Genomic DNA, 16243 nt, shown 5'->3' with positions numbered 1-16243 from the left:
TACTAGAAACCAGGGAGATGGGAGGGAACCATGCTTGAAAATGATAAAAGAGGAGATCATTTGATATTTTAGTTTGGTTTGATGGTTTTGTTTTACCTGACAGCTAGAAAAGCATATGCTTCTGGATGAACAACCATGTGACCGATGGCTTTAATTAGTCCTCTCCGAGTGTCTTGGTAATGAGGATTACTGTCTTACCAAAGGGCACTAGCACATCGACTTGGTTTCGAACCCAGGACCTCCCGGTTGCAAGTCACGTGTCTATTAAAGGGATAGTTGAGTTCTGTTGCAGAGGGCGCTACACAAAATAATTTTTGTGTGAGATAATGAAAAACTGAGTGTCAAATTTGAAAGAACATAATATTTAAATGACAAAATCATCTTTGTTTGATCATAATCGGTTCAGAGACGGCTGAAATATAACAATTTCTAATAATTGTGTACCACCACAAATATTAGTTATTTTGAAAAATTTGAAAAAAGCGTTGGAAAAAACGAAATAACACCTTTGTACGTTGTTTTTCAGCAAAATTGAATGCCGATGTTGTTGTTTTTTTGTTGCATTTTCTTGTTGCTTATATTACGCACAACCAACCGGCCCATGTATTGTTATTTTTAATTAATAATTAATTAACGGTCACCGTGTTTTTTTTTTAAGTGGCGCTAAATTGGAATGCTCGTATTGGCTAAATTTCACACATTTTGGGGTCTAAAATTACCTTCATAGCAATTTTAGGTTCTAAAAGGGCACTAGAAAATAAGAATAAGAGCAATAACCATGCACTTTGAAGGCATTTGCGGTCTGAAAACAGAACTACCCCTTTAATATCAACATACATAGCACCACAGTCATCAGACTTCTTCCGGAATAAATAGCTGAGTCATTCATAATTATGTTAAATCACTTCACTTTAACACCGTAAAAGGAATCAAGTATGTAAGTTTTAAAAAAAAAGTTATTAATAATGTTCTCACGAACTCGGTTATAGTATTACAAAGATGAAACCGACATATGTAATCTATCTCAAGAATCACTCTCAATTTCTAATAAAGCACTGATAAACGCTTACATGTTGTTTTTAAGTACCTTTGCATAACCTGATATTTATACCTTTTTTTTTACACGCAATACCTAATAAGGCATTGGTAAACGCTTACGGGTTGTTTATAAGTACCTTTGCATATTAACCTGATTTTTTATTTTTTTTTCAATGATATTTTGTATCATTGAAATTTCTATAATACTTCAATTGTCTCTTATTTTTCCTTTCTTTTTTGGTTATCTCTAAATATACCATCTTGGTTTCGAATTTCATGCTTATTAGTATATTGTTTCCAAAAGATTAATTTCCTTGTAATCATATTTTTGAAAAGCATTTATTATTTTGTCTACTTCATCCGTTTCGAAAGAGACGGTAGATAATGGAAATGAGTATTTCCTCTAATCTATATCTAAATGAACACACGCAATTCCTAATAAGGCATTGATAAACGCTTACGGGTTGCCCATAATTACATCTGCATCACCTGATTGAGACATTTTACTTTTTGTTTCCAATGATATTTGTATCATAGACATTTCTGTGATTTTTCATTTACCTCTTATTTTCCCCCTTTTTTCCATCTCTAAATATACCATCTTGGTTTCGGTCTTCCTGTTTATAAGTTTATTGTTTTCAAAATATTTATTTCCTTGTGATCATATTTTTAGAAAAGCAATTAATATTTTGTCTACTTCACTCAACCTCCGTTTCATAAGAGACAGTAGATAATGAAAACGAGTATTCAATAAGTAATTCCACTTGACTTTTTGCGATTCCACTTAGGAAGACAATTCATCATAATTCTGAAAATACCAGTTAAACCATTTTTAATATGACATCGACATGGTTATTATTTTACCTGACTGCTAAGAAAGCATACATGCTTGTTAGTAAGCAACCAGACGGCCGACGGCTTTAGGTCCTCACCGAGGGACCTGGTGATAAGGATTAATGCCTTACCAAAGGGCACTAGCGCACCGACTTTGTTTTGAACCCGGGTCACCAGATTACGAGACCACTGCTCCATCGACTGAGCTATTGCGCCTCATATATGTTTTGAAATAAAATCAACTTAATAAAAACAAAGCATCACAAACCGCTGTTTGCTTAATTTAATTCCTAAAAGGAATCCGTGAGCAAAAATTAAAAAGGTTGAAAAACGCTGCATTATAATTTATAATTATGTAAAGTGAAGAAATAATTATTACTTTATGTATATGATTATGTTCTATTTTGAAAACGCAGAAATAAAAACAAACAAACAAACAAATATCTATAAAGTAAAAGTGCTTTGCATTTTAATTGGCTATTAAGGAACACTATACGATTTATTCCACAATTACCCGTATTTTTGGCTGCATAGAAACTGCTGATCTCAAAAGGAAATAATTTTCTGCTACTTTTAATGTCTCTTGAAAATATAGATACTAGTGTATTTTCTCGTGATTCAATAGTAGTGCGTCTATTAAAATACAAAGTGAATTAAATAAGTCACCTTAAAATATGTATAATTATCATTGGTTTTCAAGTAACCAATTCGTTTTGTATTGATATATATATATGTATATATATATCCCTCACTCTGTGCCCTTCTCTCTCGCTCTCTCTCTCTCTTTCCCCCCCCTCTCTCTCTGTCTTTCCCTCCCCCTCTCTCCCTCTTTGTCACATTATTTAAAATGAGAGAATTCATAGTTGTTTACATCTTCTCTACCCCATGGCATCCAGGGAGGGTACTATATTCCAGTTTTCGGGCACACAAAGATTCGTTTTTTTTTTCAACAGTGGAATGCTAGAAGTCCAATATATATAGTTCGTTGAAGCCCGATTGTGCTTTATGTACTTTTACGATAAGTAACGATACTAAATCAAGGCAATAAGTGTAGGCCCATTTTGTTTAGAACTTGCCCATAGGTTTTTTTTTCTTCAAAACAAATATTTAGATTTGTGTGCGATTAAAGGAAAATTAAAATAGTAGAAAAAAGTTCAACTTTTCACTTTACAATCATAATCCACAGTCCTTTTTTCGCTGAGCAGCTCCCCACCCCCCTCCCCCCATCCGCACCCCTCCCTCTTATCCGCGGGGAATCAAATAAGACGGTAATATTTGATCCGCTGTCAAGCGCCGAGACTCGTCGAAGCTCAAACCCATTGCAATATGACCTTGGTTCGAAGTTAATACCAGGTCATAATTTTGTCATCATAATCCAGAATCATCCTGAGATTTGGTTGTCTGGCAATAGTTCAGCCATGCGTACTTGCGCGCACACTCTATCAGTCACTCTGAGGTTGGCGTGACTTACTCCCTACTTTCGTCACTATTTGCAAATGATTTATAATTACATCCAACATTTGCTGACAACATTATGTTTTCACAGCCTGCGTGCCTCAGGGAGCAGTCACCGAAATCCGTGCGAAGTACATCCAGGTAGGATAACTATACAGGTGTACATTGTGCTTGCGTCTGTTCGGGTACACGGGGCATTGCAACGGAGGGCTTATTTGAGAGCGCACACACAACGGTATAAACTTTCATCCAGTGGTATTCATTTACATTGGTGCTTTGGCGCGCATAGGACCCGTCGTCTGCGGCATACATTTTGGAATACTTCACGATCGTGAGAAAAATTCATCACCGTCTGACTCGGTGGATCTACGAACCCGGTGTAGAAAAACACGAGACTTGAGCCGTGTTTTGACTAGCTTTGACACGAGAACCATGGATATTAACAGGTTCGTGCTGTGTTGTATAGTAGTGGCCTGTAGCAGTCTGTGTCAGCTGACTTATGGAGGTGTTCTACCGGGGGAGCTCCAGGGTGATGGTGGTGTGGATGTGGGGCATCTAGATGGTGTTCCTGGAGCTGGTAGGATGATTTTGGGGAGGTATGCCAGAGCACCAGGCCCAGGAATTCAGACGTCGAAATGCAGCGGAGGACTGGACTTGTATTTTGTCTTGGACAAGTAAGTTTTAAACTTCGGACTTCTGGTATCTTATTTCTCTGTAATCTTCTGAAAATGATTTTATTTAGTTACAAACCAAACATTATTTTGTATTGAATTTTCCCTTATTCATTTCTATTGCTATTTAACTTTATATAATTCCTGTATATTTTGTAGACATGTTTCCATTTTGTGTGTGTTCTGTGTTTTCTATATTCTGTATCTTATATGTGTTTTTATGGATTTGAATTGAAACTTGAAACTTGAAGATCTAAATGTTTACCAGGGAAAACTACAAGAGTAATCGGTTTAGGAAGAGACCCTATAACGTCCCTTTAGATAGGCTCTACGATTACGGATGAAAGGAAATAGTCAAGTCAATCTAGCAATATTTAGGAGGCAACATAACCCACCACTATACTTGCAAAATAATTTATTCCACTGCAATGCATTTCAGTAAGCTCCCCTAAACAACATATTAAAAGTCTTAAGAAATCAAAGTATGGGAAATTCTGAAAAAGTACACAACATCGCTAAAAAATTGCATCCAGGTACCCGACTAACATGATTCAGGTATTGAAACCAATGTGATCGGTTACTGAACACGATGAACACATTTTTAGATTGATGATATAAACAGCAATTGCATAACGTGCGTATTATGCAAATTAGTGCGCGATATAATGGACAATTAAGGAGATATTAAATTTCCCCATGAAATGGTACTTGGAGAATAAAAACTAGGTAATTTGACTATTACGTGTTTAGACTGATATGATCGGGGTAATTATAGATGATGTACATATTTCCAGATTATTATCATACATTTGATTTGCATATTATGTAAATTAGACTCCACCTAAGGGAAATTTAGGGAATAAGTCATATTTTCCTGATAAAAGTGTATGTAGGTAACCAAATCAAAATTAATTAAAAGTTAACACTAATGTTTCTAGGGTCCCATAACGTGATGCTCACATTCTGAAACTAATATCCTGAATTTGATTAGCATGATATGCTAATCAATGGTAATCAGTGACCCCTATAAGGAAATTGTTAAATTTGTCAATGTATTCAAAGGCGCCTTTAATTGCCGTTCCATACATAAAGAAGTATCCAGATATCTGCTTGAAATGGTTTTAGTATTAATAAAACCATTATTTTCGTTCAAGGTCGTTGTAATGCACAAATTGAAAATATTATACCATTGGTGGAATTTCCTTGATTTGCATAATATGCAAATTTCTATCTCCGATAATAACAGATAATCAATATTGAAACCGCAAAATTAGTATTGATTTGATTTGATTTAATTTGATTTATTGCTTTCTGCATTTTGCATACAATGATAATTAGTAACAACATGAACATTTTGTATTTCCTTTGAATTCTAGTATTTTCATAAATGATTGTTTTTATTAACGAGCTAATAAAGTCACATACTCTACAAAAGACATTGATAATTTCAATCGGATTATATTATTTATCACATTTTCACTTCCCATGAAAACTTGTATTTTCTTTAACTCTAATATTTTCATAAATGATTGTTTCATATCAAGGAGAACATGAAGTCACATACTCTACAAAAGACATTAATAATGTCAATCGGATTATATCATATTATACAACATTTTCACTTTCCATTAAACTTACATTTTCTTTGAGCTCTAATATTTCCATATATAATTCTGTTAATCAAAGAGAAATGAAGAGAAATTGATAATGTCAATCGGATTATATTATTTACAACAGTTTCACTTACCATGAAAACTTGTATTTCTTTGAGCTCTAGTATTTCCATATATGATTCTGTTAATCAAAGAGAAATAAGAAAATGTAATAATGTCAATCGGATTATATTATTATCATATTTTACTTACCATGAAACTTTCACTTTCTTGAGGTCTAGTATTTCCATAAAAGTAGTGATTTTTTTATCAACGAGTAAATAAAGTCGAGGTAATGAGGTAATAATGTCAATCAGATTAGATTATTTACATCATTGTAACTTACCAAGAAATTTTCACTTTCTTTGAGCTCTAGTATTTCCAGAAAAGATTCTGTTAAACAAAGAGAAATGAAGAGAATTTTATAATGTCAATCGGATTACATTAACAGTTTTACTTACCATGAACTTGCATTTCCTTTAAGCTCTAGTATTTCCAGAAATGATTGTATATCAAAGAGTAAATAAATTCATCATTCAAAAGAAATTGATAATGTCAATCGGATTATATTATTACAACAGTTTCACATACTATGAAAACTTGTATTTTCTTTGAGCTCAGTATTTCCATAAATGATTGTTTTTATCAAAGATGAAATGAATTCGCATACTCTGCAAAAGGCATCAATAATGTCAATCGTATTATATTATTTATAACATTATTCACTGACCATAAAAATTTGCATTTCCTTTCGTTGTTGGAGCTGATAAGCATTATGTAAATTAAATCAGAATAATAATCTCAAAATGTTACTTTGCTTTAATAGAAACCTATATAATCTAATTAAATTTGGCTACCTAGCGGAGAGTATGACTTATTCCCAGAATTTTCCTTTATAGGTAGAGGCTAATTTGCATAATATTTAAATTGAATGTATAATATGGAAATATATAATGTAGCTATGACTATCACGGACCTTGTTATTGTGATGGCAATGATTTCGATAATTATCATGATAGCGATAGTAGTTTTGATAAAGAGTTTAATAGAGGCTTATATCATTTTATATGATTATGATTCTGATAAAGTATCATTAAAATGCAGGAACTATAAAGTGATGACTGATGAGTTTTGAAGTAGAGATTAGAGATTAGAACAGTTGGCAAAGGAATCAGTTTTTGGACTAAAGTGTTTATTCTAGTGGTCTCCCCTTGAAAGTCCCTACCACAAACCTGCAGAAATTTACATTTTCTTCCAGTAAATTCCAAAAAGGAGAAGATCAGTGAAAACCTGGCATCCCTTTAAGGGCTCATCTTGTCGCAACATTACACCGAATTAAATCAAGCGTGCCCGTTTCCGTCTTGAAATGACGTTACTTTAATAAATCATATTTGGCATTAATGAGATATCCATGCCGAACCCAGACGACATAATATCGTATCGCTCATCTACCTGATTGATATTCATGATTTCGCGCGCTAATGATTAGCATAAAATTTCACAACACACACATTTTTGACACGGCATCTCCGTATTTAGATAAAGTATCCGAAATAGCGTTTCCATTTGCGGTTTGAATGAATGAATCTGGTAATGAATCACAATCCCTTCGGGGTTTTTGAAGCTTCACAATTGACTGACGGATGCTATTAAAGGTATATTTAGAGAGCTGTAAAGTTCAACTACAATTTTGCCTCTTACATTCGAGCAGTTTATAAATCCATTGACTTATCTTCTATTTTGTAGGCATTTTGTATAAGGAGTCTTCAAGGTCCAACCATACTTATGCTCCTATCACTGTTTTTATTTTAGCTGTCAACAATTGAGTGTCAAATACAGTTCATGAGATATCGGAAGTTTCGAAATCCATTGGCTTATCGACCATTATATAGGCTCATTAGACAAGTCAGAATTCTCTTTGAAAAGGGAGACAAATTTATAGAAATCTTGTTGGTCAAAGCTTTGAGGTGCTCTTTTCAAGGTGACTTACGCTACCTGGTTCTTAATCCATGGACCCAACGGATGCTTAATCTGATGTAGGCCTATATGTGGTAATGCAGATTAGTAATAGGGCCTCTTAGCGGTCCAGTTCGAGGTACATGTAATTTAGAATCTTCGGACTTCTTTGGCATGATTGGAATATATTGCAATGAAATATAGCCCGTTATAGTTTTAACTGAAAAAATCTGCTCTTATCAAGTAGCACAAGGAGCCCATAAATACAGCCGGCTTACAATTTGAGGTACTTTATCTATTTTGTCGGACATTTGGTCCTCGTAAAGCCTTCAAGTTCAATTAAGTTTCATGCATAATCTTGATAAATAGAGCCCGTGGTTTCAACTTGAACTTCTGCTCTTTTATTCAAGTAGCCCAAGAAGTACCTGATGGGCTTATAATTTTAGGCACTGCATTTCAACGAGTACATGATACTTCTGAATCTTAATTTAAATTACTATTTGATTTACTTACTTACTTCTTACAAATCAATCGACTTACTACCACTGGTCCGATTTTGCCAGCTCTATATATTTTACCTAACATGAGCTGTCGTCAGTATTACAGTAATTTTATTAGTTGATTATAATAATGTTTTTATATTCAAGCAGTCCACAATATTTCTGAAGCTTCACAATCAGTTTGTTTTATTAAAGACTGCCAGTTCCTGCATTTAATTAGGATTAGCAAACTTCACTTTAATGAGCTGTCATCATTATAGCAGTATTGGGGTAGTTTGTAAGGTTAAGGAGGATATTGGTAAGGTCAAATTGTGTTCGTGATATATTACAGTGTATAGGGAAGTGGTAAAGAAGATTATGTAAACGGACCTTTCCGGAGAAGAGTGATAAATCCACAATCTACAATCACGGAGGGTTGTTGAACAGATAGGAAACACGGCAATGCCAGCGGCGAAGGTGAATGTTCAAACATGGCATGCTTTGCACCTGTATGATAAGAGTGACGGTCTTCTCTTTTTATGAGTCATATTAAAAGTACTACGTCCCATTTGCAGGTCAAAAAAATGAAAAGGTATATTCCAACGGCATTTGAAAGACGATACTAATTTAGAACTTCTCTCAAAACGAAAGGGTTTGAAAATGACTTTTTGTGGGAAAAATAACGACCATTAGTTGTCAATGTTATTAAAGAGGCCTTTTCTTTTTGAAGTAAAGATCGACGCTCAAAATAGTGGAATCCATTCTCAAAGGCGTAATTCAGACCACTATACTTTGGAGTTTATTCCACGAAATTTTGGTGTGGATTCAACTCCAAAATAAAGTGATTTCATTATACGCCTCCTAAAGGAGTGGATTTACACTCAAGGCATTAGGCTCGAGTATATTTTATCATTATCCTTACCTTATGAAGGTTTCTTATTCAGTTATTTAAGTATAAAATATTCTCTCTTCTTCTGTCTCCCTTAGTATAGTCAAATTATGAATGATTTGTTACATAAAAATGACATTTGGTATAAGCAAACTGAAATGCTAGTTGAGGTCATTACAATTCTTTTAACTTGTTTGTATAATATTTATTTTATTTATGTTTCATTTCCAATAAGCTAAATTACTACTTATCAGACAGCTCCGAGCTCATTTACTTCCTAAAATGTACCACCTAAATGGTCGTAAATTGCAGGTTTTTGTCAGGATTATTGAAGAAGTTTAGCTATTTATACACCAAGGAACAAATTTTTAAAAATGCCATCACCTGTGAGATATACTTTTAAGGCTTTAACGGGGAATTCGAAACCCCAAGTAATATTCAAGTAGATGTTTCAGCCTATCTTTTGTGTTAATTCTTTTGTATCGATTTTTTTTAGAATGAGTCTTCCTTTTTGATATTACAGCATTGTCACTTAAAAGCAATATTACGCCTACCGGTTGCTTTCATTTCTATGGCAAATGCTGCTAAATGCAATTACATTTTAAATAACAATGCATAACTAGATTAGAAGTGTGTAATAAGAAAAGTACAGTTGATTTGAAAATTGGGCGATCAAGTAAATCAAATGTTTTTGATAACGAAGAATTATGTGGCCTCATCGAAAGCAAGAATACATGTAGGCCGATTTTCAACTTCTGCTCTTATCTCGAACTGATAAAGGCCAACACATAACTTAATTTGATTTTCAAATATAGTTGTTTTTTATTAAATTAATTTGATGACCGGGGATTGTGTGAAAGGGTCGCTAAATATGATATAGATTAAACTAATTTAAATGGAATAAACTACTAAATGAGAAGTGTTTTCTGTCATACCGGAATATTCTATATTCGGACAATTATTTTAATTGAATACAGTTTCAACGGATTAGTGATGTAATATCTTTCCGGTTTAGTTGAGGCCTTCATTTCTATCTTTCTCATTTCAATTCCTATACCTGTTATATCAATCACTAATTATCCAAGTATTAGATAAATTTGTAATGCTTTTATCCTACCATCATTATCAAAAGGGGGAATAATTATAGAAGTAGTGGTAGAAGTAGTAGTAGTAGTAGTAGTAGTAGTAGTAGTAGTAGTAGCAGTAGTAGAGTGATCGTCACTGTACTTTTCTTGCTGTTGCTTCAATTAACCTACTTTTTGACTAACAAAGAAGTGTATTTTACAAGATATAATGTCGTGAGTTACTAAAACCCTCATTTTATTATCCTAATCTCTCTCACATAACAAAAAATCGAATGTCCTTTACACCCCGCCCCCAAAGGTCTCTCCAATACCATTTTCGTCATTAATGTACATGTGTGTAAAGAGACACTTATGGAGAAGAGAAAACTGCAGTATACAAGACAACCTGTCGTAGCACACAATCTCTATTGGGTTATTTTACAAGTCCCAACAGAAATATCAGCTCAAAAGACAATATGAATGGACTCCCACTGATACCAAAACACTGCAACCCAATTCACGAAATAAGTACACGTTCTCTGTATCATGTCTAGGAATCTGATTTTTTTTCCCCCCTTATGATTTCAACGTTCTAACCTATATGGGAAATATTTTTTAAGGAAAAAAAAAATTGGATCTGGTCTTGGTTACGGTTTTGGCTCCAACATAAGCAATGGACGACCCAATGTCATCCACCAGCTGTATCCATGGCAACCGAGATGTCTTGTTGTTTTCGCAGAGGTGAATGATGGGGGAAGAGGATATGATGTTTCACGGGAGACTTGTTTTTTTTATGTGGTTTCATGTGTAGTCCCACATTAAGAGATTGGAGTTTTGTCTAACAATATTAATCGGATCACACGATCTTGTTGTTGATTGGTTTTTTTTTTTGTTGTTATTCCTGTTTAATATTAAAAAAAATAAAAAGGAAAGAAGCCCTTCAGAATAGGGGGTATTATTTTCGTTTTCGGCCAAAGTCTTATTCGCCTGGACCGTGCATAGTCGTCTTTTGAGTATACAAGGGTCGGTACGTCCTTATATACATGAGGCAGAGCCACCCCCCCCCCCACCCCCTACACACTCAAACTCGGAAATGGTAGCTAATTATACGTAGCAACTTAATCTCTATATAGTTATCATCGATGAGCATTGAAAATTGATTTTGCTATTTCATGCCGGATACGCCACTGTACAGTTTTATTTCCCCAGACTGACCTGGAAAAGGCTGGAATAATCCTAAAATTTGCGCGCAGTGTGGTTCCCCATATTCGTAGTTTAGCAGCAGTCTGTCGCTGAGTCACGGAACATGAAAATCTAATTATTATGAACCCGGTACGTCACAGAGGCGATGCCGCATAGTAAGAACTAAGAGGGGCATTTCTATTCCCGTATAGTTATGACATTGATTTTGATATATTGCCACTTAAATTTCATAATACTATCAGACCTGTCTCTTACAGCCACCCAAGGGAAACACAAAATATGGCTACCGTAGACAGCTGCCAAGTACTTTGCACCTATACAGTGCGTCCCAGAAATAACGAAACCGAGAATTATAGATGTTTTATCATAACTTAATCACAATTATGATTAATAAATGACACATTTGCAAAGCTTAGATCCTCCTCGAAGGGGAGGCTAAATAAAAGCCTTATATAATAACACAAGTATATTCTTGGGAACAAAATGTCTCAGTTCAAACAAAATACCTACTTTATTTTGTATGCATTTGTTTAATGTCTGAATATGTTCTGCCCATGAAAGGTGACAATCAAATCCAATTCCTACAAATGATGCAACGGATACCTCTTTAATATCTGATCTTGATATTCTCACAAAATCTTTTTTGTCTAATCTACCTTTGGATTTCATAATTATAGCTAGTTTCTTTGGGTTAATTGTGACTTCATTTACATTACACCATTCCTGCACCTTCATTTAAAGATAAAGGTGAGTTCTGGTAATGAAAAAATGAATTATCACATAATCAAACGAAACTTACACTGATGTTCAAGATTACAAATAAATGTAATTTGCCAAACAATTTTGGTAGATAAATGTAAACTGGCTGAGTAATGAGCATATACAGATTAGGAAATCAAGGTTAGTAGCCCTGACACCATTTTGTGTAGTCCCATATACATTTTCTGTGTACAGTGCTTGTTACTTTACCAAGACTGGGCCAAATTTATTATGATTTTGATGACTCCAGAACATTGCAGTACACACCAATACTTGCATCTCACATGGTCAACTTTTTCTGATCCATTCCACATCTTTTCGTTCACAATGCAATCGGATGACCAGAACTCACCGTTATCTTTAATTATCACTTACAATTTCTAAATCCATTTCTTTTTGTCTAGTATCAAAAGTATGAAATAGATTCGAGTCATCAGCAAATAATCTGAAATTGAAATTTTTTGTGGAGTTAGGTAAGTCATTTATATATAGTAAAATTAATGTTGGTCCAAGAACGGAGCCTTGAGGGACACCACATGTTATATTTCCACAGGAAAAACGCTCTCGAGTTTTCGGGGTTATCCTGTTTCTAACGATAGGCTTTCTGTGTGAGTGACTTCATGGTTAAGCATAACATACTTTAATAAAAAGTAAATGTAAGCTCCAACTCCATCACCCCTTGTGCCACCTGTTCTACAATTTACCTCATGGACATAATCAGTCAAACTTAAAATACCTTTATTTGAAACACTTCACACTTCTGATAAGGCAATGAAATAAAATTTTGTCTTTAATGTATCTTAGACAGGTTTCACTGTATAGTTACACTTTCGTGTTTATATTATTTCATCTTTAGAAGCAGGATGTTTTATTTGTGCGGGAGTTCGGATTTCCCCTCCATTCATTTTCATTACCCATTTTCGAACCAAATTTTAGACAATTGTTATTTTCAGTTTCGTAGTAATATAGAAACGATACCGATGAGTAATAATGATAACGAAGTTACAATGCAAGTAATAGATATTATATAGTTTACCTTGGCAACATCATTGGTTTTAATGACTATGATTGTGCCACATTGTGTACGTGAAAGCAAATACAATATTCTTCGGAATAAAATAGATTTGATTTCGTTAAAGGTCATACAAAGTTTGGGGAAATTTGAAAATGACCGGATAGCGATTCTTTAAAATGTTGATATATTTGGATGCCCCTGAGGATGTATTAGAAGCACTAAAAAAATTGGCCCCTAAAACACTTCTGCTTTCGAGAAAAAAAATTGAATATAAAGTTTGATAAATTTTAAATAGCTTTTACGGCCATCCAATGGTAGCTGCGACCATGAAAATCTGAGAATATGCATTTGTGATATATAATTTCCAAACGGGAATAGCAAATCGGTCGATTTTAGTCAAGAAACATTGTTTTCAAGCTAAATTAATATCTTGACCTTGAGAGGAAGCTATGCAACAAAAAGATTCTATTATTTACAATTTCATAACTTTAGACCCAATTTTAACCGCGACAGTGATCACTGAATATTGTTGGATCGCATCTTCCAATATGTTCTTTTGAACCACATTCATGACCCCATACCAAAACTTTGTATTACCTTTAAGGGCAATCCAACCCTTGTAATAAGTTTATTTGTATGAATTTAAAGCAGACAAATAACAGAAACATAATGGAAAAAGTTTGAAAGTTATTAAAGTTATGAATGTTTGAAATATGAGATCACTAAGTCTAGTATGCGAATCTCAAATTGGTAGTTTGGTCAGTGGATTGTGACGTAGGCCGTGGAAAACTCTCCCATTTGCCGTGTACAAAAATGTCACTAAAATGACTTCCGTTTTTTCTCGTAAGTACCTTCTTCCTTGGGGCAATACTCAACATAAATTATAGATAACATATAAGTATAGGACCTTTAAAAAGAATAAACCCTCCTGAGCCATGGATTTTTGAAAATTTTAAATTTAGTCATTATATGTTGGAAAAGATGGGAAAAGTAGTAGTCCGGCATGACATCACATTAACATTACCGCTTCAGCCAATTTGAAGTGCCCATACGTATAGTGATTACAACTTTCTTAGTCAGATTTCATTAAAACATGCATCAGTTTGATTATCTGATTGTTCTGCTTTCTTTTAGAGTGGTTGTCTAATTATTTGGGTGGGATTTCCCTTTAAAATGTGAGCAGTGGAATCTCCCTTCAATGCAGTTATATTTTTAGATACATCATTTCAAGTCTACCGTTTTTGACAACTTTAATTAAAATCTTGTGTTTTATTTTCATTATTTTTTGCTATTTTTTGTTCAAGTATTCTAATACTACATCCCTTATTATACCTTAGTTCCAATTCATATCTTTGTATTTGTCTTCATTTGATCATATTTTGTGAGCCACTTCTCATCTTCTATTCAACTTCCTGTTCTTGCATGCCCATTAATTTCATGATTTTTTTCATTTTCCGTCACTAATGGATGAATGATTTTGCAGATAACAATTTCTAAAGAAAGAGAATTTGCCAAAAGCATAATTGCCAGGTGCGTCTATGTTATTTAATTTTGTAACAAAATAGGGAAATCCCAAAGTCATTTCGTGCCCTCATTTCTCTCACGAGCTACCTAAACATTTAGTGGCGATGCCTTTCCACTTCTGTCCATATTCTTTTGTGGGAATGAGTTGGTAATGTTGACATAACTTCGATCCGCTTCGGGGCCTCCTCGTGATGAAATTTCGACAAAATAATTGTGACAGAAGGGGAGGAAATAGATGTTCCCCTAACATAATACAGTGGGACAATATGAATCACTCATGTGTTTTTAATGGAACAAGTGTCTTGCGGTAAACATGAGGGGGTTCTGTTTTCATAGTCATGATTTTGCAACTCTCTTGGGCCTTTCATTTCGGTGTATTTAAAGAGAAGGTTGATTTCTGGGAACAGGTGAAAAATAATTTGTGAGCGTTATCATTCCATTCAGCACATGTGGAAGAACATCAGATAAGACATGTCCCCTAAAAAGCATGGCTCTTTAAATGCCTTCATATTCTGTCATAATAGTCATGTAACATCGTAAAACTCCGGGGTAGGATTTTTACGCCACGTGTTCGAGTAGTCCCACGTACCTCTTTCTGTGTACAGTGTTTGTAACTTTACCAAGACTTGGCCTAATTTCTTATCATTTTGATGATTCCAGAACCTTGCAATACACACAAATTCTTATCAGGGGCGGATCTAGCTTTTTGCTAAGGGGGGGGGGTTTGACCAAAATAATGACGATGCGGAGCATCGTCCACGAGCCGCGAAGCGGCGAGCCGATTTTTTGGGGGTGTTTATTTGAACCCCGTAAGTGATGTTTTCCTGGCATCTATTAACACAATGGAGACCATAAAAAGCAGTGCATGATAACGTCTTTTTAAATCAAGTAACAGTTAAATACACAGTTATATCCAGAGTTATCATGTGTTTGGTTAAGTTACCAGATGAGTTGAATATCTTCTCACAATATTTGCACTTTAAAGGGTTTCTATCCAGCGTGCGTTCTTTTTTCTTTTCTTTTTTTTTTTTTTTTTTTTTTTTTTTTTTTTTTTTGGGGGGGGGGCGCCCAAGGGGGGGGGGGGGTTTAAACCCCCTAAACCCCCCCCCCCCCCCCCGTAGATCCGCGCCTGCTTATGTGCTAGATGATCAACCTTTTCTGGTCGATTCCACACCGTTTCTTTCACAATGCAATCGCATAACCAGATCTCACCTTCATCTTTAATGCGTCATTGAAACCCCCTTTTATCAACGGAATAGAAATAATAACACCAGTATTATGGTTTTGATTCTTGCTCGAAATAAATCGATGGAGTTTTATGAGTACATGATCTTTTATTTCGGAGAGTTGAACCCAAATAGGCTTGTCCCTCTTGTCCTTTTGTCCTTTTGTTGTTGTTCATTCTCAATAGTAAGTCGTACAAGGAGGCTAGGGGGGGGGGGCGTTTGGGGTTAATTTGAAATATAACAAAATACGGATTAGTTATCTTTATGTTAATGATCCATATGTGAAACAGTTATTTCGAATCTAAAAACATTTCCTAATTATCCTAATATATATTATTGCAAAAATTTGGCAACTATAAAAAAAAAAAAACATGTTTAAAAAATGCTACAGGAATCAAGATAATATAATTTTTGTTAAACCTCAAAGTGAGAGGGAGGGGAGTTAGCAAGAAAAGAAAAATGATCATGTCTTCACTCG

The 16243-nt window shown here is 34.5% G+C and overlaps 1 protein-coding gene across 1 annotated transcript in view; it reads left to right on the top strand.

Moving 5' to 3' along the window:
* Nucleotides 1-3759: 3759 nt before the first annotated feature.
* The window catches only part of LOC115921828 (anthrax toxin receptor 1-like), an 83382-nt gene continuing 70898 nt past the window's right edge, over nt 3760-16243 (top strand). Inside the window, exon 1 of the mRNA XM_030980065.1 lies at nt 3760-4001. Within this exon, the coding sequence (XP_030835925.1) occupies nt 3760-4001 (242 nt within the window). The remainder of the gene's footprint in view (nt 4002-16243) is intronic.

This window comes from Strongylocentrotus purpuratus, unplaced genomic scaffold (genome assembly GCF_000002235.5).
Source record: "Strongylocentrotus purpuratus isolate Spur 01 unplaced genomic scaffold, Spur_5.0 spur5_scaffold_10, whole genome shotgun sequence".
In the NCBI taxonomy this organism is placed as follows: Eukaryota; Metazoa; Echinodermata; class Echinoidea; order Camarodonta; family Strongylocentrotidae; genus Strongylocentrotus; species Strongylocentrotus purpuratus.
Note: the sequence above shows the minus strand (reverse complement) of the source record. Positions and strands in the feature narration are given on the sequence as shown.